This window comes from Molossus molossus, unplaced genomic scaffold, assembly GCF_014108415.1.
Source record: "Molossus molossus isolate mMolMol1 unplaced genomic scaffold, mMolMol1.p scaffold_m16_p_10, whole genome shotgun sequence".
In the NCBI taxonomy this organism is placed as follows: domain Eukaryota; kingdom Metazoa; phylum Chordata; class Mammalia; order Chiroptera; family Molossidae; genus Molossus; species Molossus molossus.
The window spans coordinates 94,423,099-94,447,030 of NW_023425345.1; the positions used below are offsets into that span (position 1 = coordinate 94,423,099).

The following is a 23,932-nucleotide window of genomic DNA, read 5'->3' on the forward strand; positions in this document are numbered from 1 at the left end:
GTCATCTTTGTATTCTTTGCTTAAGACACACCGACTGGTTTTGGGGTTTTTTTGGTAGTTCATAGCACTGGGCTTTTGAGCTATGAAGCTAAGGTTTAAAACACTGAAGTAAAAATGGAAGGTATCTAAAAACATTAAAAATTTGAGGGGCTTAACTATTGTAATCCCTCCCTTATTTTACCCATCTGTCCAAGTTTAGCCTTGGTGATTTTTTTTTTTTTTAATCCTACCCAAGGACATTTTTTCCCATTGATCTTTAGAGAGAGTAGAACGGGGGGAGTAGAGAGAGAGAGAAACACTTACTGGTTGCCTTCCTGGCCCGGCCTGCAACCCAGGTACGTACCCTTGACCAGGAATCGATGCTCCAACCACTTACCCACACTGGCCAGGGCTAGCCTCCATGATTTTACCAAAGATTCTTAGGAATATCAGGACCCATTTTCCCTCCTTCTATTTAGAGACCACTTATCAAAAAGCAAACTGGAAATAGGCAGCTATTCCTATACAAATGTGTACATAAAAATGCCAGTTTGAGGTAAAGATTTTCTAAGGATAAATATTATGGATGTTTGTGGTAAACATTTTCATATACTTTTTAGAGGAGGAAAACAGTGATTTCCAAGCCATATTGAGTAATTCTTTGCTGTTTATTTAAAAAATTAATCCAGTCTCAAAGATCTATTTTCCCACAGTCTAATTCCATTAACTTGGATCTATGAGTCGTAATTATTGACAGACAGCTGTGTGTTAGACCTGATCCTTCTGGAGGGTGGATTACATAAATTGAGGAGTAATAAACATAAGAGGCTGCCTGATATTAACAAATTAGGCCCTTTTACTCTTTCTAGACAAGAGGGATTTGTAACTAAAACATCTGTGAAGTCAAGCTTTTTATCCTTGCATGAAAATAGCTCATGTTCCCGCAATCCAATTCTTCTTTATAAAAGGATTGTGCGACAGACATTTGTAAACGTGTTAAATGTGTGTAACTAAGTTCTTGCTTTGAGGCTATTACAAGCACAGACTTCCAGTATTTGCACTTCATATTACTATTTGTGACAAAGCAGTGTTTTGGAAACTGGCTCAAGTCCTCTGAGGATAACAGGTGACAGACTTGACACAACTAGCTACTTGGGTAACCTATAGCCCATTTACCATCTTGCACTAGTTTTTGGCCTCTTAAATAGCCCTGTATATAATGTTGACAAAACATATCTGAATTTACATAATTTAATGCTTATGAAATAGTAATAGCTTTCAGCATGTGGAGTTTTTTTTACTCCCACAGAAAGTATGCTCTGGGCCACGACTTTTCTGAAGTCAAGGATCAGGGCAGTGCTTTGCAATGTCTCAGAAAGATCAAAGCGCTACCTGGGTGTTGGATCCCTCGGGATGTGCTCACTCCTGTCCGGAGCAGCCCAGGTTCTGATACTGACTCTTTGTATCACCCAGGCAGGATCTTTCCACCCTTGCCCAGCCTCTTTCCCTATTTATGAAATTAGATGTACAATAATCTGCCAGATTTGGGAAAACAAAAATTTTGAGACAGAAAGATTGAACACTGTTAGGACTAACTTCTTCCAGCAGACCATTCACATCCCTGACCGTCTCACCTGTGCCGCTAGAGACCTTCTTCTTCTCCTTGTAGTTGAGACTACTTTCCACTACCACAAAGAAAGGCAAACGTGTAAGGATATGTGGCCTTTGCCTTTCAAATAATTAAATAGGAGATAATAAAAACTTGTCTTTTTAAAAAAATGTCCACTTTTCTACGTTAATGAACAGCAGGCAGAGGAATTCACTTCTGTTGTTTTATTGGGGGGAATGCGAAACATACCCCATCCTAGTGCCGTGCAGTTCAGGTCTCCAGCCTACTGCCTCATGCACCCAAACGGGAAGAATTGGCTTTACATAGTACCAAGTGTGCTGGGTTGGCACAGGCAACTCCACCAGGCAAAATCAGAGCAGTCCCTGTGAAAGAGGAAAAGACTGAAACTGATCATCTGTGAACATACCAGTTGTCTAGAAATATCCCTTTTTTATCCAAGACCTGAGAGTATACATATGGCCTTAGTCCGGCTGTGTACTTACCTTTGACAAGGCTTCAATTATTAATAGTTGGCACTGATCCAACTATGAATGTCTCATCTGTTTCACAACATACATGTTTCAAAAAATGTAATTTGCTACCTAATATCTGAACAAGTCCATTGACAAAAATGAGATAAATGTGTGGTCTAAGTATCAGCTTAAGTTTGAATATAGCTTTCCCATTTCGAATCCTGTGCTTTACCCATGATACACATTAGTTAATCAAAAAGCCTCATCCCCGACTCCTCGGGGGTTCACAGTGACACAGGCTTTAGGTCTTGCCCTCACTAAAGGGGTAGAGTTAACTTTTAAAAAGGAGTGGTGTCGCCCTGGCCAGTTTGGCCCAGCAGTTAGAGGGTTGCCGCTCGAACCAAAGAATCACTGGTTGGATTCCTGGCCAAGGGCACATACTTCGATTGTGGGTTTGATCCCTGGCCCCAGTTGGGGTCATGCAGGAGGCAGCCAATTGATGTGTCTCTCTCACATCGATGTTTTTTTTCTCCCTCGTTCCTCCCTCCCACTCTATCTAAAAAAAAAAAAAAAAATCAATGGAAAAATATCCTTGGGTGAGGATTAAAAAAATAACTAAATAAAAAGGAGTGGTATCTGATGCAGGGAAGAGAAAGACAACAGATAGGATGATAATAGATGACTTTCTAGGGCCCCCTTCCACAGCAGAGCAGCTGAGAACAGAGGCCAGGGGAGAGCTGGTTGTCAGAGCTACATGAGGTCTTGGTTTTGTTTTACAAATCTGATCTTTTACTCAAAAGGCTCTTATACTTTGGAAATACAGTGCTCCCTGGGGGCTATTACCCTTACCCCTTTGAAAACCTGAGTTCAAATGTTCTAAGCCCAAAGTGAAAGGTTTTCTATCCCGAGACCCGCATCTATCTAGTAACCACTGCAGGAAGCAGCAGGATTTGGGGAAGGGCCAGGCTTCCATTTACATATCGTATGTCCTTATTGAAGAAAATTCTTACCTTGAAAAAGAAACTCCATTAAAAGGAACATTTGCCTTTTCAGATTCTTGTTGTTGATTTCAATCATGAAAGAATATATCAGTTTGAATTTCCTTAACTATGTAAGGATGTACTAAGTTAGGCAAGCATCCTTGTCGCTGTTGCCAAATGTGGAATCAATCAAGTGGGTCCTCCCCCGCCTTAGGACTGAGGAATTCAGCAGGAAGGAGTCCATAGCAGGGAGAGTTATGTAACGACGCCCAGATCTCTTAGCTAGAGGCCCACCGTGGTCCTTAGGGGCTGAGAAACTGTCTGAACCCCACAGTTGCATTTATAAATAATCTTTTCAGTACAGACCTTATAGGGCTACTGCCCGATGAGACTTAGAAAAGAAAGGTATGTGGAGCTCTGTCTTAACTACTACCCAAAGAGTTTCTCTTGAGGTTTATTACTTTTAGGTGATCAAGTTTACAGTCTTCCTATTTTGGTTTTTTAGTTCAGAAGTTTTAGCAAATACCTGAACTAGGTTTTTTTCTGTTATTCTAAAAATTGCCCATAAGTGACTTTTAACTTTTGTAACATCCATAAAATATGTATCAACTCATTTTCTTTAAAAGCATTTTCCATGCTTGTAGGTCTGGTGGAGATTGACCGCCCCTTCCCCCCTCCCCCACATGCCTTGCAGCATAAACTTGTCCACACTATTTAAACTGCTTCACCCGTGAGGTTGCCTTACTGGAAACCAAGGCAGGTATGATCAATAACTGAACCTTCTCATAGAGCAGAAGGGAGCTGAACTTCAGAAATGGACCTGGTTTGAGTTCTGACTCCCCTCAACAAGTGGCAGGGTGACTTATGGGGAGTATGCTTTATCTGGAAAATAAGATACCTGTTTCAGCAGGTTGTTTTGAGGACTACAAGGAGAAATTTACAAGTATCATTCAAAGCACATTATAGCCCAGCCGGTGTGGCTCAGTGGGCTGAGTGTCATTTTAGGGACTGAGAGGTCCCAGTTCGACCCCCAGTGGGGGCGTGCAGGAGGCAGCCAATCGATGTTTCTCTCTCACATGGATGTTTCTCTCCCTCACCCTTCCTCTCCCACTAAAAAAATCAATAAAAACACATTTAAAAAATGAAGTATACTATAGGTTCTCAACACATATTCCTTTCCTTCTATCCAAAAAGGTTGAGAGATGAGAAGTTAACCCTGACTGATGAAAGTGATGTATTCATCTTTTCCAGAGACACTCCAAATAAATTACGTATGCCCAGTTCAGAATGAGGACACTAGGTTCATGATCTTTAACTTTCAAACATTAATTTACTAACCTTTAGTCAAGCTTGTATTTAACCTTTAAAGCAAAAACCAAACAAAACAGAAAAGCATAAAACCTTTCCAGTTACAGTTGGTAGGATTATTTGGGGTATTAAAATGAAGACTGGGAGCGCAGAGCCTAGGACTTAGGAGGTGCTCAAATTTTTATTGACAATCTGTATAACCATGCAGTCTCTTAGAGGAAGAAAAACAGTCTTAAGAACCTACAGTTTGGGTGACCTTCACCCAGAGTAGTGTCAAATGCTAAATTAGAAAGCTGACCCTAATTTGGAGTCCATACTTCTGACTAGGGTTCACACACCCCCCTCCGGCAATAAGTACTGTAACCTAAGAGGGAAGAAAGAGAGCCACACCTTCCCCAAAGAAAAGGAAGATGGATCTAGTGTCAGGCTCAATTAGACCCAATTATGATGGCTCTCCAAAAAGGAACAATGCAGCTTTTGTGATATGCTCAAGGAGAAAGCTTGGACATTGTACAAAACAATCTTAGATCCCAAGAGAAACCTAAGTTCTAGCTTTCTTCCTGGAAAGAGGTGCTTATCCAGGAAAGTTTTATACTACCCTTATCAGTTGTTGCTGGGATCAGTCCTTTTCGTTAAAAAAATTTTTTTCAGAAACAACTGTGAAAGACCTGTGTGAACCCAGGAATATGAATAACTTCACTGTTTGAGCATTTATACTCTTCCTTCTCTACAGCCCAGCCACAGTGTCAAATTAGTTATTGTCTATCAAAGGGAACGGTTTGCTAGAATCCTTGGTTTTCATTTATCTGCCCCTAAATACAGTCTGAGAACCCTCACCCTCAGTGTTGGAAGTGCTTAAAATGCAAATGTGCAAGAACTCCTGGCCAACCTCCCCATCCCCCAGCGAAGTGCTCAAATACAGCCAGGCCTGGAGGAGAATGTTAAAAAGAGGGGTTGAACTGCCCTCCTCCCTTCCACTAGGACCCTCACTCACACTGAGATTCAGTATGCATGACTGAGCTGGCCAGCAAGGAAGCAAGGACAGCCCTCTTTTAACTTTTCTGAACAATGGCTTCAGTTCCCTCCGGCCTTCACCATTTCACATCCTCCCCACACCCACTCACCGTGTAAAGAAACCCGTCTTTCTTCCCCACTTCCATATCTCATGACCTGTTTTTTGAACATTACCCCTAGATGTCATTTCCACCCAAAGAAAAATTGGCTACCCTGAGGAAACTGTGACTCTTACAAATCCGGTTTTTAAAAGTTTCATTTTGTTCAGTTGCTTTACATTTCCATTTTGTTGACAGTTGAAAACCAAAAATTATATAAATCTCCAATCTAACCATATTTCTAGAAACAAAACATTTAGATGTCAGTAGTAAACCTTATACAGAATAAATTTTTAACCGTGAGTTTACTCACAGCACATAGCACGCCCCGAGGTCTATGTCTTCTTTCCTTTACTTGAAAGCACACAAACAGCACCTCTGACTTTGGCATGTACCCAAACACACACTGCCTTCAAAATAATTCACAGATACAAGGTGTTTTTTGTTTTTTTTTCAAAAACATACTTCATATTTCCTCTTTTATTATATAAATATCAGTTTAACCTTTTACTGTAAGAATATAAACGTTTTAAGAGGATCTTTGTTATTATTTATACAAATTCACAAACAGTACAATTAATTGATAAAGGTCTCTGGGTTTCTTTAACTCCATGGTCTCGAATGTTGCTGTGGAGGATTCTAAAAAAACAAACAAAAAAATCCAACAAAAATATACATCCCACTGAAAGCAATTTTTTTAAAGCCACAAGTCCCAACCCTCACCAAAATAAAGTCATCTACTCCTCCATTTAGAAACAGAATTTTTTAAAAACCCACAAACTCCCATTTTATTAACAGAACAGAGATAAGACATGAATTTCAGTCTCCTCCCCTTCACATTGCAGCCCCAGGGGCTCTGTAGGCCAACTCTGCTCCTCTGCTTCCAACAGGAAGCCTCACTGTGTGACCTTTTTTGTGAGGAAACTTGGAAGAGGGTGAGGGTAGGGCATAATTTGCATATATAATAGTAATTTTCAAGACAATCTGCATCTCAAACAAAACAGTTCAACTCTCATTTCTCCCACACACTTGTGCTATAAATTAAGTCAAGATTTAGGAACATCGTTGGGCCCTCAAATCCCAATGGACAAGGAGAAAAATAATTATAGCCAAAATGTGGAAGTGGGGCATACTGCATGGATAGGGTTGGGGAAGAAGCCAAAACAAAAAAGACGTACAAACCCGATGGACATCTTTCCAGTCTAGGCACAAAAATGTTTTAGTCTCAAAATATCTCTCTTATAGAATTCCAGGGCTTCAGAGAAAAAAGTAAACTAAAACGAGGTAGCCAGACACATATATATATGTATATATATATAAAATTTTTATATATATATAATATATAGACTATATTCAGCAGAAAAAAAAGGACCATGATTTCAAATCTTTTCAAAAAAGAAAAAAAAAAAGACAATAAATGAAATGAGCATGAATAGCAGAGTACTGTAAAAAGAAATGATGAGAAGAGACTGGGATTAGTTACAAAGTGGAAGAAGGGTGAAAAGGCCGTTGTAGTTGGGTTTGCTTTCATACATTTCAAAATAAAAACCAGATCACAGTATTCAAATGAAAGCTTAAGTGAAGGCAGACATTTTCCTCAACTCCCCAGGGTCATAGGACTAGTTACTCCCCACCCCAACCCCATTTTGAAATGCAACGCAGTGGGGATACAGTAGCTCAATCGGCCCCTCCATTCCCCATTAGAGAGAAGTGGATGGGTAAGTAGCTGAGTCCCTCTCTCCATCCTCAGGGAAAGAGAGAGGGAAGTACGGTAGGGGTAGCAGAGGAACCCCAGAAGCAATGAATGGACATGTAGTGGGCAGGGGTGCTGGAGGAGGGAGGACAAAATGAGCCTGAGGCTTCGTGTCACTATCCCATCTCATCCACTGCAATGATCTACCTATTAGTGTGCCTGTGGAGAGAGGGGAGGGAGGGTGGTGGTGACAGGAGGATGAACAGGGCGGGACAAGGGGAGTTGGTGCTGCCGCCCTCACCTGACCTTCTCACTGTCGGTCATCTGCCAGAGTCCCAGGTTGAGTACCTTGAGGCAGGGCAGCTGTGTGATGCGCTCCAGGCCGCGCTTGGTGATTCGGGTACAGCCATACAGGTCTATGCCAGTGAGCTGGCTCAGGTGCTCAGCAATCAGCTCCAGGCCCTTGTCGGTGATGCGCACACACTGCCCAATGTTGAGCGTGCGCAGCCCGTGCATCTGCCGGACCATGCGGTTGATGCCATCATCGCTGATGTGGCAGGAGCAGAGGGAGAGGGACTTGAGGCCGTCCAGCCCCTGCGCTATGTAAGCCAGACTCTGGTCCCCCACCTTGTCACAGAACGACACATCCAGCCCCGAGAGGCGCAAGCTGCCCATGGCTAGATGCATGATGCCCGTGTCACTGATGTTGTCGCAGGAGCGCAGGTTAAGGCTGCGAAGGCTGCCCATGTGCGACAGGTGCAGGAGACCCGCGTCGGAGATGCCTCCGCAGAAGCTGAGGTTGAGCAGTCTCAGGCCCGTCAGCCCCCGGGAGATGTGCTTTAGAGAAAGATCGGTGAGCTTCTGGCAGTCCTGCAGCGTGAGCTGCTCCAGGCCCAAGCAGCCCTCCGCAGCACTTCGCGTCATGCCGGCCAGGTGTCCGATGCCCACATCCGAGAGGTGGCGGCAGCTGCGGAGATTAAGGCTCTTGAGGCGCTGCAGGCCCCAGGCGATGAGCAGGAGGCCGGTGTTGGTGATGTTGCTGCAGCCCCCCAGCTCCAGCACCTCCAGGCCCTTGAGGTACTGGGCTATGCGGCCCAGGCTGCTGTCGGTGATCTGCTTGCAGAGGCTCAGGTTGAGGGCGCGCAGGGAGCTGATCTCCTGCACGAACGCGTGGCCCAGTCCGTTGTCGGTGAGGTTGTAGCAGCCGCTCAGGTTGAGGCTCTCGATGTTAGCCATGCCCTGGATCACGTAGCTGAGGCTGCGGCGGAGGCTCAGGATCTGCACCCGGCGGATGCCCCGGGCCTGCAGGCTGGGGAACAGCGACGGGTTGGCCCGGCGCAGGTGCAGCTTGGCCTCCACCCCCCGCCACACCGACTTGTGGTAGGCGGCGTCCCGCCAGGCCGTGCACACCTGCGCCGCGCGCCCCTTGTCCCGGACGTCCAGGTAGCCGAAGATCATGGCCAGCAGCTCGGGGAACAAGCACGAGATGTGGGTCTCCATCTTCCTCCTCCCCCCTCCGCGGAGCCGGGGGGGAGGAGGCGACTAGAGCGGTTCGCCCTGACCGCCGCCGCCGCTGCCTGGGGCCCAACGGACGGCCCCTCCCCGCCTTCCGGCTCCGGCCTCCGCCGCCGCTCCTCCTCCTGGTCCGTCCGTCCTTCCTTCCTTCCTGCCGGCTTCGCCTCCCTTCCCTTCCCTCCCCCCGCCCCGGGCTCCGCTCGGTCCTCACATCCCGGGCGGAGAAGGCGCCCCTCACTCACTCCCGAGCCGGCCGGGCCGCCGCCGCCGCACCGCCGCCTGGGGTCTAACCACGCCGCGCTCGGGCCGCGCTGCTCCGCCCGCGCCGCCTCCGCTCCCACGCCCCCTGCCGCATCCTCCGCCTCCTGCCACTGCCACTGCCACTGCCACCGCCGCCGCTGCCGCTGCCGCTGCCGCTCCGGTCGGCGGGCCGCGAAGGGCCCCGGGGGCTGCGCGCACGGGCTCCGGGCGCCGTGGAGGCTTCCTGCTGCCTTTGTCTCTCGCCCGCTTTTCAAACCTCCCAGCCCGGGCCGCCCGCACTCCGCCGCCCAGGCGGGGGGACCAGGAGGCCACTCCGGGCCACCGGGCGCACGTTCCTTCCCCCCCGCCGTCCGCGGGCAGTTGGGAGCTGCCGGCCCGGCACGGAAGACGCGGCGGCCGGGCGGCCGGAGCGCGGCTCGGCGCAGACCCTGGGGCGAGCAGGCGGGCGGCGCGGTTGGTAGCGTCCGGGACGTACCCTCGGCTCCGCCGCTCCTGCGCTCGGCCCTCCGCCCCTCGCGCTCCCCTCGCGCTCCCCCCGCGCGCGGCGCGCAGTGGTACGAGCCTGCGCTGCCGGAACTGTCGGAGCCGTTACCCTGGAAACCGAGTTCTGCCTCTCCTCGCCGCCCCGGAGTTTTAACCCTATAGGCACCATCTGAGGGCGGCTGTCAGCACGGCTCTTCCCCACCCTTCTCCTTTTCACCCCACAGCCCGCTATTGAGCCATTCCCTTTCTGGGCCACGCCCCAACCCTGCGCCTTCTCTTTTCTTTGCTGCTGACGTCTGCACAGTGTTTTCCCATCGTTTACCCGACAATTCCTGACCCTTACTTCACACCTTTCTCCCTTTATTATCCCTGCAAGACCCTCCTCCCAGTGGTAGTACTCAATAATCATCACCCCGACTCTCCTTCCTTTTTTTTTTTTTTTACTGTCCCTAATGCCCCTTAACACGTCTCTGTTATCACACGCTCAATTCACCCGAATGGGGTAGTTTACGATTCCTTTCTCTCCTGTCTTGGCCCTAAATTATAGCGAAACTCAGCTGTATTTATCCATACCTTAGCTTAACACGGACCCTCTCCAGTCCTCATTCTAAGCTTATTACTACTTCCTTCTAGCATGTTCTGGGTGTTTCCAGACACCAATGTGAGCGTGTCCCCCTTGGTACTTTATACATCAAAACCCCCCTACACTTCTGCACTTGCTGCTGAGCTGTGAACTGTCGGAGTGCTGCCCATCCCAGGCACATACTCAGCCTGCTTCCTACTTAGAAGGCAGCAGCCTCGTTTTATGACCTTTTCTTTCTCATCAGCCTCTTAAACTGTATATAAACTGTATGGCCCAATTATGCTGATAGTCAATATATTTGTATGTGCTAACACAGATTTACTTCTTTATAAACTAGAATAACTATTGGACTTGGTTATGGTGCTCCAGCAAATGTTTGTGGGTTTATAAACTGTGTTTTATGGAACCAGGGCAATGTTCTCATCTAAAATGCGGCTCCTGGGTCTTAAATGCCCACACAGAGGATAGGGTTTCAGAGATTCATGCTAACTACCCCCAAACCAAGAATTTTTGAGTCAGAGAAAACTACCTTCTTTTTATTGTTGTTGTTTTTCATCCTCACCCGAGGACATTTTTCCATTTTTTGTTCAGATAGAGTGGGAGGGAGAGAGAGGAAGAGAGAGAGAGAAACATGGATGTGAAAGGTACACATCGAGTGGATGCCACCCACACGACCCAACCAGGACGAGGGAAAAACTGCAACCAAGATACGTGCCCCTAGCAGGAACCAAACCCAGGTCTCTGGACCGCAGGCCGACGCTCTAACTACTGAGCCAAACCGGCCAGGGCTGCTGCTGTTGTTAATCCTCATCTAAGGATGTTTTTCCAGTGATTTTTAAAAATATGTGTGTTTTTTTTTTATTGATATTTTAGAGAGAAAGGAAGGGAGAAGGAGATAGAAACATCGATATGAGGGAGAAACATCCATCGGCTGCCTCCTGCACGCCCCCCCCACACACACACACACTGGGCATCAAACCCACAACCCAGACATGTGCCCTGACTGGGAATCGAACCAGGACCTCTCAGTCTGTGGGACGGAGGTCATTCCACTGAGCCATGCAGGCATGGCTCCACTGATTTTTTTTTTAGATAAAGTAGAAGGGATGGAGGGAGAGAGAGAGAGAGAGACATGGATGTGAGAGAGAGACATCAATTGGTTGCCTCCCAAACTATCCCGACTGGCCTAGAACCAAACCCAAAACACAGGTACATGCCTTTGACCAGGAATCGAACCTGTGACCACTTGGTTCACCAGCCCACACTCTAACCACTGAGCAAAACTGGCCAGGGCAACCCTCTATATGTTTAATGAATTTATGGATCCACACAACAAGATACAAAACAACCTGATTTAGCTCTCAAAAATGGAAAATGGTTTTATTGGTTCTTTGAGGACCTACCAAGATTTCGAATAGGTTCCATGTTCAGCATATGAAATTGATAACTTTTTTTTTTGACCACTTCTCTTTCGCCCAAGAAACTCGTACTAAACCAAGTACATACAGAACCACTAACAGGCATAAGACATTTTAGACCCCAGCCACCTCTTCCTAAATCAGGAAATGCAGAAGCAAACATTCTCACAAGTTGCCTCACCCACATTACACATGGTGTGGGGCTCATAGATTTTTAAAAACTTTCTGAAATAATAGACTGTAATGTCAGTCATCCAGATAATTCCAGATGTGCGGTAGCATTAAGTGTCACAATTCTGGGGCATACCTGGGCTAATACTCTTTTCCTAGAGTGTATCTAGGCTTAGTGTTGTCTCAATCACTTCTGCCTAAAACTTTTACCTTGAACTCGACATGAAAGTCACTTTTGTTTTGTATATGTAGCTATGTTTGTGTTTATATCAAGATCTTAATCCAAAACACCTTAATCCTACTAAACACAAAACAAAGTGCTAGACCACACGGGGAGGGGGGGTTTATAGACAGGGGCCTGACCTGAAGTTGGCCACCTGGTCCTAGATCTAGCAACACTTTTTATTGAGTTGAACTCTAGAATTTTATTAATATAGAGCCTTTTATTTAAGGCATTCAAACATATGTTACAAGGATTTTCAGCAACATGATTATTTTCACATTCAATGAATAAGCATATAAACATCAGGAAGCATCTAAGAAAATGAACCTTAGTGGGGGAAGTGTGGCATCAAATGAGCCCTATGTTATCTGGAGACCTGTGACTTTATGGAGGAACTATGACTCTTCTTTCTGGGTCTGTGTCCTCTGAGTTAGTCCTGCTGTCTCCTCAACCCTGGGAGTATGCATTGTTCCTAATGCTGGCTAGAGATTGAGAATATTTACATATTCACTGACTTCTTGGGGGTTTTGGTTTAGGCTCAGATTTGGGACTCAAAAATAGATGGATGGTCTTATGGACCAGAGACTCTAATGGTTTGGAAAAAATGTACACCAGTGTAAAAAGTCCTGTGGATAGCTGTGCGTATTTTAAGGACAGATTGAGATTTTTGTATATGATTCAACAACTTGCAACCAGAATAAAATTTTTTTCTGAATGAACTATGAACTCTGTTCAGAAGCAAAAGTGATAGCCTTGTATAGGAATTCTCTCCAAAACTTTACCAAGGATTTTAAAGAAGCTAGATTTTCAGACAGGGTGTGTTTTTCACCTAGGTGGGGCCTGGGAAAATTGAGAGGCCCAACCCAAAGATCAGGCTTCCTTAAGGATGTATTCTTCCTAATCCAGAGAGAGACAGTCTGGCAGAAAAGGTCAAAAGAGCCCTGGCCGGTTTGGCTCAGCGGTTAGAGCGTCGGCCTGCGGTCTGGAGAGACCCGGGTTCGGTTCCCGCTAAGGGCACGTACTTCGGTTGCAGTTTGTCCCCGGCCCTGGTTGGTCGTGCGGGTGGCAGCCACTCGATGTGTCCCTTTCACGTTGATGTTTCTCTCTCTCTCTCCCTCCCACTCTATCTGTACAAAAAATGGAAAAATGCCCTCGGGTGAGGATAAAAAAAAAAAGAAAAGGTCAAAAGAGATCTGTAGCTTTTTTTTTTTTTTTTTTTTTTTTATCCTCACCCGAGGATATTTTTTCTTTTTGTACAGATAGAGTGGGAGGGAGAGAGAGGAAGGGAGAGAGAGAGAAACATCGACGTGAAGGGACACATCGAGTGGCTGCCACCCGCACGACCAACCAGGGCCGGGGACAAACTGCAACCGAAGTACGTGCCCTTAGCGGGAACCGAACCCGGGTCTCTCCGGACCGCAGGCCGACGCTCTAACCGCTGAGCCAAACTGGCCAGGGCTGTAGCTTTTTTTAAACTCCTCATTCAAAAATATATACAGTTGAGCCTTGGCTGGTTTGGCTCAGCAGTTGGAGCATCGGCCTACGGACCAGAGAGTCCCGGGTTTGGTTTCTGCTAGGCCCTAGCAGCTAGGGGCACGTACCAAAAAAAAAAAAAAAAAAGATTTTTATACACACACACGCACACACACACACACACATACAGTTGACCTTTGAACAACATGGGTTTGAACTGCATGGATCCTCATATACTCGGATTTATTTCAATAAATATACATGTGGCCTTCTGAATCCCGTTTTGCATCTGAGTATTCAACCAACCATAGATCAAAAACAGTATTTCTAGTCCACAGTTGAGAATACACGATGCCAACTGTGTGAATTGTTCTATACCATTTTATATAAAGAACTTGAATATCCTCAGATTTGGGGATCTGTATATGATCCCTACCCTCACCCCCACCCCCATGGATACTGAGGGACTCTACTAAAGTTTCGAAGAAGTCAAAAGTTGTAAGCGTATTTTCCACTTTGTGGAAGTCGGCTCCTAACTCCACGTTGTTTAAGGGTCAATTGTACTTCCAAAAATAGTGGCCCAGAGTCTAGCTAGTGGGTGTTGGATCAAAGGAATTAAAATACTTCGTGTGCTTTTTATGAACTTTAACATATGCATGGTGCAGTGATTGCCATTTACTCTGTAAATGCTATTGAACTGAGATGAGTGAGAATAATAATAATAATAATATAATACCTTTATGAAAGACTTGAAAACTTCTCCAAGAGTTCTGGGGTTTATGAAATGGTGACTTTTCAACTTGAAGATTTCTTGAGAGCAAAATTCTCTGTATTCTTAGTATTTCTAAACAGGAGAGTATCTTGGGGCATCTCTCTTTTTAAAAAATTTTTATTGCTTATATATATGGAGAGAGGTAAGGGGAGAGAGAGAGAAAAAAAATTAATTTATTGTTCCACTTACTTATGCATTCATTGGTTGATTCTTGTTTGTGCCCTGACCAGGGATTGAACCGACAACGTTGGCATATCAGGACAACCCTCTAACCAGCTGAGCTAACTGGCCCAGCAAGCATCTCTCTCTTTTAAAAAAAATATTTTTATTGATTATTTTAGAGAGAGAGAGAAAGGTAGAGGAAAAGAGAAAAACATCAATATGAGAGTATCATGCACCCTGCCCCTCCACCGGGATCAAGCCCACAACCCAGGCATGTGCCCTGACCTGGAACTGAACCAGCATCCTTTCAGTGCACCGCGTGATGCCCAACCCACTGAGCTACACCGGCCAGGGCCACATCTCTTTTTTGTTTGTTTTGTTAATCATCACCCGAGGATATTTTTTCCATAGATTTTAGAGAGAGCGGAAGGGAGCGAGGGAGAGAGAGAAAAACATTAATGTGAGGACTTGATTCACTGAATGTATATAGAAGACTTAAGCAGTGACAACAATCCCCACCCGCCCCCATAACCTGATTTCAAAATGGGCAGAGGGCCCTGGCTGGTTTGTCTCAGAGGTAGAGCGTCGGCCCTCAGACCAATGAGTCGTGGGTTCGATTCCAGCCAAGGGCACGCACCTCAGTTGCAGTTCATCCCCAGCCCTGGTCGGGGTCCTGCGGGAGGCAACCAGTCAATGTGTCCCTCTCACATCGATGTTTCTCTCTCTCCCTCTCTTTCCCTCCCACTCTCTCTGAAGATAAATGGAAAAATATCCTCGGGTGAGGATTAAACATAAGAGGAAGGAAGGAAGGGAGGGAGGGAGGAAGGGAGGGAGGGAGGGAGGGAGGGAGGGAGGGAGGGAGGGAGGGAGGAAGGAAGGAAGGAAGGAAGGAAGGAAGGAAGGAAGGAAGGGGCAAAGGACTGGAATAGACATTTCTCCAAAGAACACACAGAAATGTCCAACAAGCAAATGAAAAGATGCTCAACATCAGTATTTGTTAGGGAAATGCAAATCAAAACCACAGTAAGATTGCTACTTTTAATAAAACAGAAAACAACAAAAGTTGGTGAGGATGTAGAGAAACTGGAACCGTGGCGCACTGTTAGCTGGGGATGTAAAGAGGGTACAGCTGCTTCGGAGAACAGTGTGGCAGTTCCTCCAAAAATTAAAACTACCGTATGACCTAGCAATCCCATTTCTGGGTATAGGCTCAAGAGAAATGAAAGTGGAATCTTGAAGAGATGTTTGCACGTCATGTTCGTAGAAGTACGGTTCACAATAGCCAAAAGGAGGAAGCAGCCCAAATGCCCACTGACTGGTGAATGGTGAACAAAGGTGGAATATGCAGGGGTGGGGAAGAGTAGGTTTGCGGTTGTGAGTACACAAAACAGTTTATTCTTGTAGTATTATTTATCTATCAATTATTGTATTCATTATTATTATTATTATTATTATTATTTTGTATCCTTATGATTTATCTTTTAGGTAATGATGGCTGGTAATTTTACCTACTTTTGCCCACCCCTGTACAGTGATGTACTACTATTCAGCCTTAAGAAGGAAGGAACTCCTGTCATGCTACAGCATGAATGAACCTGGAGAAAATATGTTCAGTGAGATAATCCAGTCACAAAAGACAAATACTGTATGATTCCTCTTATATGAGGGGCCCAGAGTAGTTAATCTCATAGAAACAGAAAGTGGAATGGTGGCCTCGCAGGGGCTGAGGGAGGGAAAGTGGGGAGTTGCGTTTATTGGGTACAGAGTTCCAGTTTTGCAAGATGAGAAAGCTTTGGTGATCTGTACACGGAATTGTACACTTAAAAATGGTTGGGCCCTGGCCAGTGTGGCTCAGTTGGTAGGACCGTCGTCCCGTACACCAAAAGCAGGTTCAATTCCTGGTCAGGGCACGTACCCAGGTTGCAGGTTCTATCCCCAGTCAGGGCAACCGAATCAGTGTTTCTCTCTCACATTGATGTTTCTCTCCCTCTCCCTTCCTTTCTCTCCCTCTCTAAAATCAATTTCAAAATCTTTTTTTTTAAAAATCACTTTTTCAAATAATTCTTAGCTTGCTTTATTTTTTTTCAAGAATAAGAAAACTGTCCGGCTGGTGTGGCTCAGTGGATTGAACGTCACCCCATGGACTGAAAGGTCCCTATTTGTTTTCCAATCAGGGCACATGCCTGGGTTTCTGGCTTGATCCCTAGTAGGGAACGTGCAGAAGGCAGCCAATCGATGTTTCTATCTCTCTCTCCCCTCCTCTCTCTCTAAAAAATCAATAAAAACATATTTTAAAAAAGAATAGGAAAACTTTGACTCTTATGTATTTAGAATTGGAATTCAGTATCTGAAGTCAGAAAATTTCAGTTCATGGTTTGGACTTTGCTACTGTTTTTACAATCAAGGTTGCTGTTTAAAAAAAAAAAAAAAAACTTTAAAAAATTATCTATTTCTGCCCTGGCCAGTTTGGCTCAGAGGCTAGAGCGTCAGCCTGAGGTCTAGAGAGACCTGGGTTCGGTTCCCGCTAAGGGCATGTACCTCGGTTGCAGTTTGTCCCCGGCCCTGGTTGGGTTGTGTGGGTGGCAACCACTCGATGTGTCCCTTTCACGTCAATGTTTCTCTCTCTCTCTCTTCCTCTCTCTCCCTCCCACTCTATCTGAACAAAACACGAAAAAATGTCCTAGGGTGCAGATAAAAAAAAAAAATCATCTGTCTCTTTCATGTGCTCAGTTCACCCCTCTCTGACAATAGAGCTTGGTGTTACACATTCAGGCAAGGATAGAGAAGGGGGCCACCAGGGTTCTGCTTGACCCCTGGGAAGGCCTGGGTGCAGTGGGTGACATGAGGGCTCCTTCGCACACCTCTGTTTCCAAGGCAGCATCGTGAGTCTAAATTTACACCAGAGTCTGAAGTAGTGCATTAGAACCCTAGAACCCCCGTTATAGTTGCTTGACGTATGGCAAAGTGGCTTAGATTCTTTGAGCTCCAATTTCCTCATCTATAAAATCAAAGTTGAATCTTGTAATGATCATTTATGGAGAAAAAATTCCCCAAGGAAGGAAGGTTCAAATGTAGAACCTGGCACATAGTAGGGACCTAATAAATGTCATTTTTGTTTTTCCTTTTATAAATGCACTGTGAAAAAAACCCCCATACAGATGTGCCCCAAAACTGTACAAATATACAGTTTCTGACAGTTAAACATTTTTAAACGTTATTTCCTGTTTTTAAGAAATGTGCAGGTTAAAGGAGCGGAAACACAGCAAAAGTGCAAGAGTGGAGGAAAGTCATGTCCCACGGAGAGGCCGCAGTCGCCTCTGCACCTGCTTCTCTCCTCTGTACGTCAGAAAGGGGAGCTCGTCCCGCTCAGTCTGCAAGAAATAGTCCAAACTCCTCTTCTGCCAGACAGACATCCATCCTGTTGCCTTTGACCTGTGTTTCTCTACCAACTCTCACACTTTGCTTTGCTTAGAGCAGGGATTCTCAGACTTGTACGTGCATCAGAAAGCTTGAAAGGCTTCCCAGCCAGAAGGTCTGGGCTCGGCCTGAGAGTTTCCCTTCCGCACAAGTAAAGCTGACATGACTGACCTGGGACCACAGGGCTGAGAACCACTGGTTGGAACAACCTCCTCCTACCCATTTTTCTTTCTCCTGCCTTTTTTTTTTTTTAAATCCTCACCAGAGGACATTTTTTGCATTTATCTTGAGATAGACCGGCCAGGGCTCTTTCTCCTGCTTTAAAACTTTTGTTAAATTAGCCCTGGCTGGTTTGGCTCAGCGGTTAGAGCATCAGCCTGCAGACCAGAGAATCCCAGGTTCGGTTTACGCAAAGGGGGGCACGTACCTTGGTTGCAGTTTGTCCCCGATCCCAAGGGGTCGTGTGGGTGGCAACCATTCGATGTGTCTCTCTCACATCGATGTTTCTCTTTCTCTCTTCCTCCATTCCTCCCTCCCGCTCTATCTCAAGATAAATGCAGAAATGTCCTCGGGTGAGGATAAAAAAAAAAAAAACCCAAAAAACCCTTTTGTAAATTATACTTGAAGTCTCTCCCTTTTTGGTACAAGTAGCATAGAAAAAAAAACACCAAAAAAATATGTCCCCCACCGCCCATTTTTTTGGCTGTTAGATCATGAGCTCCTCTGGTGTGAAGACTGAATGTTTTTCCCCCAGTGATATAGTGAAAAAAACAGCTTTGTAGCCAGAAAGATTCTGGGTTAAAATCTCCTCTCTCCCTCTTTTTTTCTTTTTATATATTTTTCTTCATTTTTTTGTGGGGGTTAAAATCTTTACTCTATCACTTATTAGCTCTGTGACTTTGGGTAAGTGATTTAACCAGTTGGAGCCTTCCTTAGTTTTCTTGTCTGTCAAATGTGATGAGAGATTTGCATGTCTTGGGAGTTCTGTGAAGATTGAATGAGATAATGTGTGTAACTTCCTAGTGCAGTTCCCAAACATAATGAAAATAGCTAATATTGATTGAGCATTTATTGTGTATTGGACATTCTCTCACGTTCTTCACATATATGAACTTATCTATTATTCACAACAGCTAATCTCCACAACCCATGAAGCTTTCATTATTATCTCTATTTTACAGAAGAGGAAACTGTGGCATAGAGAGAGAAGTCCCTCGAACTCAAGAACACACGACTGGCTGAGCTGGAATTTGAGCTCTACAGTCTGTCTAGAGACCACATTCTAAGGCATTGTGCTTTGCTGCCTGAACAATATAAGTTTAGGGAGCATTTGAGATCTTGCTCCCTAGCATATGTTGTCAGTTTGGCTCAAATAAACTCTTATAAAAATTCTCTACAGGTTTGGGCTTTTCTTACATTGATGTTTACTTGGCATAGTTGGCTGGATTCTGAAGAAGCCCACCCAGGACCACCCTGCGGGCCCAAAGCCGGTGCTAAGGTACAAGCAAGGGACCAGTGTGCCCACCGGCTCCCTGCTTCGCAACGGGTGAACTTGGGTGAGTTTCTCAGAATCCCGGGCCTCCTTGCTTTAAGTAGCTGGCCATGACTTTATTTGAGCTGGTCTTAGAAAGTCCTTGAGGTGGTGGCAGCGTCCAGTAAGCTCTTGCTGGCCCCTGTGGCGTATTTAGGTGACTGAGAGTCTTTATGGGGTTGCCTGGGGGAATTTCCTCTGGGGCATAAAGCAGTTCTGCAGGGATGTTCCCTGCATTTGGCTCCTGAGGAGATGTCACTTAGGGCTGGTTTTCCCTAGAAGTTTGGTCAAAATCTATAGATCTCAAAATTAACATGAGCCACAATAGTGCCTCTGAGGTCGATAAGCCCCACGAGGTTGCAGAAATGAGGATCTTTTGATACTGTTAAATTAATCTTCCTGGGCACAATTACAAAGACCAGCAACAAAGTCGGGCAGAATGAATGGAAAACATATTTAATTGATCTCTCGAAGCTTCCAAAAGAGGATAAGTAGATCAATCTATGATGTCATTTAGGCATTAACCCAATTCTTTCAAGTATTAAAATGATTGTCCTTATTTTAAAAGGGGGAAGGAAGGTCATTTGGAACTATATGGGTCAAGGACAGAGATAACTTGTAAATGCCTCCAAAACAAAATTTGGATCCAACTGTTCTCTGTTTGTCTCTGTCTGTGTGTGTCTATATATGTATGTTGTAAATGTGAGATAATTTTCTACCTCTAAATGGTATGTTTTAAAGGCAGGCGGTTGAGCCCAGGCCAGTTTTGCTCAGTGGTTAGGGCTTTGGCCCAGGGACCAAAGGGTTGCAGGATCGATTCTGGTCAAGGCCACATGCGTTAGTTGCAGTTAGATCCCCGGTGCTGGTTGGGGTTATGCGGGGGGCAACCAACGGTGTGTCTCTCTCACCTCGATGTTTCTTTCTCTCTCTCCCTCTCTTCGTCCCTCCCTCCTTGTTTGAAGATTAATGGAGAAGTGTCCTCTGGTGAGGATTTTTTAAAAGGCAGGTGGTTGTATAGAGTCACTTCAAGAATTCTAAAATTCTCAGAAATATAGAAACTAACTCCAATGCTTTTCAAGTTCATCTGAGATTAATCCCTAGGAAATAAAAGCTAGCTTAAGTTTGTTCATTTAAGTAAAACAGACATGTCTTTATTTTACCTGGGTTTTACAAAAATAAGCCTGTGTTAATAATTGACTTTGATGTTTATGAAAAATGTTTCTGGAGGTTATAAAACATCCAAGCTAAAGAATACTAATTAATTTCTTCTTTGTTTTCATTACACATTTTAAGTGTTAAAATCTCAATATATGTAGGAATAACTTTGTGATGTGTCTGAAGGGCCCTGGAATACCTCAAACGGTTTGAAATTGCACGGGAACCATTGTAAAATCAGTGAGGAAAACTTCTAGGGCAGCGGTTCTCAACCTGTGGGTCGCGACCCCCTTGGGGGTCGAACGACCCTTTTATAGGGGTTGCCTAACACATAACAGTAGCAAAATTACAGTTATGAAGTAGCAACAAAAATAATTTTATGGTTGGGGGTCACCACAACACAAGGAACTATATTAAAGGGTCGCAGCACTAGGAAGGTTGAGAACCACTGTTCTAGGGTATATTGTATGAGGAAGCAGTAGTTGTGAATTTAAAAAATTGTCGGAATTTTGGGAAACCCAAGATGGTCACTTGGTTCTTCCCTGCTCCCTGGCTCCCCATTTTTTGGTTTTTGCATTCCTACATGCATCATAAGCTGGACTTAGATGAAGGAACTTATGATCTGACATTATTGAAAGGAGACATCTTTCACTACTGCCAAGGTTTGATGGAGGCACTTCAAGAAAATGCCAGGTTGGTAACTGCTTCCTTTCATAGTGAGCTCCCAGGAGACAAAGACTTTATTTTTATTTTATTTTATATCTTTTTATCCTCACCCGAGGACAATTTTTTGCATTTATCTTCAGATAGAGTAGGATGGAGGGAGGGAAGGAGGGAGGGAGGAAGAGAAAGCGAGAGAGAAACATCGAGGTGAGGGAGACACATCGAGTGGTTGCCACCCACATGACCCCAACCGGGGTTGGGGACAAACTGCAACCCAGGTACATGCCCTTAGCGGGAACTGAACCCGGGACTCTCTGGTCCACGGGCTGAAGCTCTAACTGCTGAGCCAAACTGGCCAGGGCAGGAGACAAAGACTTTAAAGATCATTGACTGCCACCTGGGGATTTTTGTTTATTGGAAAGGACTTCAAATAAAAGACACTCTCCAGTCTCATTATAAAGAACTTTATCAGGTGCCTAACCATGAATGGACATCTACCCCTGCCTACAGACATCAGAGACTTGAGGACAAGAAACCACCAACACCAGAGGTAAATAATTATCCCAAGACATCATCAAGGCCTATATACCTGTGGGTTGATGCTGAACTCAGAACCTATTCTTTGTGATTGTTTTTCCTGTCTGACGATAGTAGTCATAATAATAGTTATACTTGTTATTTTAGTCTTTCTATACAGTAGAACTGTTAATGATTACTGAACATGTAGAACTATTAGTACTCTTTTCATGGCTAATGTAAATGTTATACTAGATGCCAAATACTTAAAAGTGAGACAGAATTATGATAGTTCAGAGAATAGGCATGATCCAAAGTGTTGTTGTTTTTAATTGATTTTAGAGAGGGAGGAAGGGAAAAAAAGAGAGAGAGACACAGAAACATCAATGTGAAAGAGACACATTTATCGGTTGCCTCCGATGAGTACCCCGACTGGGGATTGAACCTGCAATCTAGTTATGTGCCCTGACTGGGAATGGAACCTGCGACTCTCCCATGCATGGAACCATACTCCAAACAACTGAGCCACACCAGCCAGGACCAGAGTGTTTTGTTCACAATGACACCCATAAGACCTGACTGCCTTTCATTTACCTGCCCTTCCTTTTTTTTGAAAAATTCAACCTCAACTCAGATCCCATGGTTATGGTATTGCCCCATCCCCAGTGGTCAACAAGACTGAAACTTCCAAGGAATGAGCCTTCTTATGCTGTGAGACCACACTATCTGACCAAAAGGTTGGTAATCAATGCATCCTTTGGATTGATTTATGACCAAAAGGGGGAACAGCAGACAAAAAAGGGTGGAGGTTCTATGGAAAGCAACCTCACAGGGTGATCGGATCATAAATTCCTAACTGGGAAGGTCCTGGTGGGTAGTTATGCCCCAGTCCTATAACTTCGTTAGTGAGTTTTTAAGCTAGCCCTGTCCATTTTTCTTGTGAATCTAGTTAAGTCACCTTTGAAATATCAGAAGCAATAACCCTTGAAGAGGGTATTAACCCTCAAAAGTATACATAATCTCGCCCTGGCCAGTTTGGCTCAGCGGTTAGAGCGTCGGCCTGCGGACTGGAGAGACCCGAGTTCGGTTCCCGCTAAGGGCATGTGCCTCAGTTGCAGTTTGTCCCCGGCCCCGGCTGGGGTCGTGTGAGTGGCGGCCAATCGATGTGTCTCTCTCACATTGGTGTTTCTCTCTCTCTCTCCCTCCCACTTTGTCTGAAGATAAATGCAAAATGTCCTCAGGTGAGGATGAAAACAAAAGAAAAGTATATGTAATCTTGTAATCCAATCCCCACCTTGCTTTCTCCAGTCTTCCTTATATTCCCACATTAATCTCAAATGCATAAACGCAGCTGCAAAACTGTTCTTCTCTGGAGGGTTTGAGATCTTGCTCTTTGGCATATGTTGTCAGTTGGGCTAAATAATCTCTTATAAAAATTTCAAAAAAATAATAAGTTTAGCATTCCACCTTGCTAGGATGAGTTACTACATGACGCCAATCAAGAGAGGTCCATGAAAACAAGGGTTAACCGTGAATGAGAGGACTTCCAGGCAAGGGGATAGAGTAGGTAAATGCTGTGCGCTCCTTGTCTCTCCGCCACATCAAAGTCACAACTAAAATATATAGAGAAAACCACCCCTGAGAACATCTGAAGACTGGCTGAACAGAAACCAAGTAGAGACTGATAGACAGAAAATGGGGTGGTCCCACATGCGCATGTGGTGCTTAAAAGTTAGGAGGGATATCTTGGCTGTAGAGGTCCCCTGCTGAGAAGCAAGAGGTCCTAACCCTACCCTGGGCTCTCTAGCTTGGAGCACCAGTGATGGAAAGTGAAGTCCCACGTCTGTCTATGACATCAGTGGGGACTCCATCTGGGTGAGACAGAGGGAGAGCCAGGTATCCTCTTAAAGGGCCAAAGCACAGACTTACAAACACTCAACCTAAGTTCCAGCAAAGAGGAAGGAGTTTGAAAAGCACCAGGGACACTGGGGAAGAACGGAATTATTTGGCTTCAGGGTTAGGGCTAGAGGGGCAGGTCTCTCCTGGAAAGAAGTGCTAGCAAATACCATTGTTCCTTTGTTGAGTTCTCCCCCAACCCGGCCTGCAGGTACAGGTGAGCCACCAAATCTGAGTCTCGTAACCTACCTAAAACTGCTTGCCCCACCTTGGTGATTCCCTGAGACCCCATCCCACCCAACCAGCACACTTGTCCAAACATCTTTCAGCAGCTGTTGCACACAAGCAGTGGTCTTAGCCCATGCTGTGGGCTTTCCTAAAATCTCTTAAATGTGAAACCTGTACCTCTTGCTACCTGTACCCAAGCATGGCACTACTGGAAGCTGGCCTTGGTTTGCAGCATATCCTCTCCCAGTCATCTCCAAGCTCAGCACAAGCAGCTACCAACCACAGATCACTTTGTGGCTCCTACGAGGTGA

The 23,932-nt window shown here is 45.1% G+C and overlaps 1 protein-coding gene across 1 annotated transcript; it reads right to left on the minus strand.

The window, feature by feature from the left end:
• Positions 1 to 1,322: 1,322 nt before the first annotated feature.
• On the minus strand, positions 1,323 to 8,747 carry FBXL14 (F-box and leucine rich repeat protein 14). The gene is given in 4 exon segments (XM_036252763.1): positions 1,323 to 1,971; positions 5,775 to 6,066; positions 6,069 to 6,100; positions 7,456 to 8,747. Coding segments are annotated over 3 exon segments (1,260 nt in total). The 5' UTR covers positions 8,655 to 8,747; the 3' UTR covers positions 1,323 to 1,971; positions 5,775 to 6,037.
• Between the last annotated feature and the right edge of the window lie 15,185 nt (positions 8,748 to 23,932).